The 294-nt window shown below is 53.7% G+C and overlaps 1 protein-coding gene across 1 annotated transcript in view; it reads left to right on the top strand.

The window, feature by feature from the left end:
• Positions 1-294, top strand: part of EMH_0012960 (uncharacterized protein) — a gene marked incomplete at both ends in the record, with an annotated part of 5,948 nt that overhangs the window by 1,534 nt on the left and 4,120 nt on the right. The window contains one exon of the mRNA XM_013499687.1: positions 118-206. Within this exon, the coding sequence (XP_013355141.1) occupies positions 118-206 (89 nt within the window). The remainder of the gene's footprint in view (positions 1-117; positions 207-294) is intronic.

Raw genomic sequence — 294 nt, 5'->3', positions numbered from 1 at the left:
TTTTTTTTTTTTTTTTTGTGGTTGAATGTCTCTTCTTTTGCTGCTATCTCCTGTGCTGCTGCTGCTGTATCTCTGCTGCTGCTGCTGCTGCTGCTGCTGCTGCTGCTGCTGCTGCAGGTATAAAGAAATGGATGAGGAGACAAGCAAGAGGCCAGGGGGAGCTGGAGCGTTTGCTGCTGCAGCAGCTGAACCCAGAAGCACTAACGGTGCTGCTGCTGCAGTCGCAGCAAATACCGCCGCATGCAAAGCGCGTGCTGCTGCTGCTGCAGGATACTCCTGCTGCTGCTCTCACTG

This window comes from Eimeria mitis, genomic scaffold, assembly GCF_000499745.2.
Source record: "Eimeria mitis Houghton genomic scaffold, Emh_scaff456, whole genome shotgun sequence".
Lineage (NCBI taxonomy): Eukaryota > Apicomplexa > Conoidasida > Eucoccidiorida > Eimeriidae > Eimeria > Eimeria mitis.
Note: the sequence above shows the minus strand (reverse complement) of the source record. Positions and strands in the feature narration are given on the sequence as shown.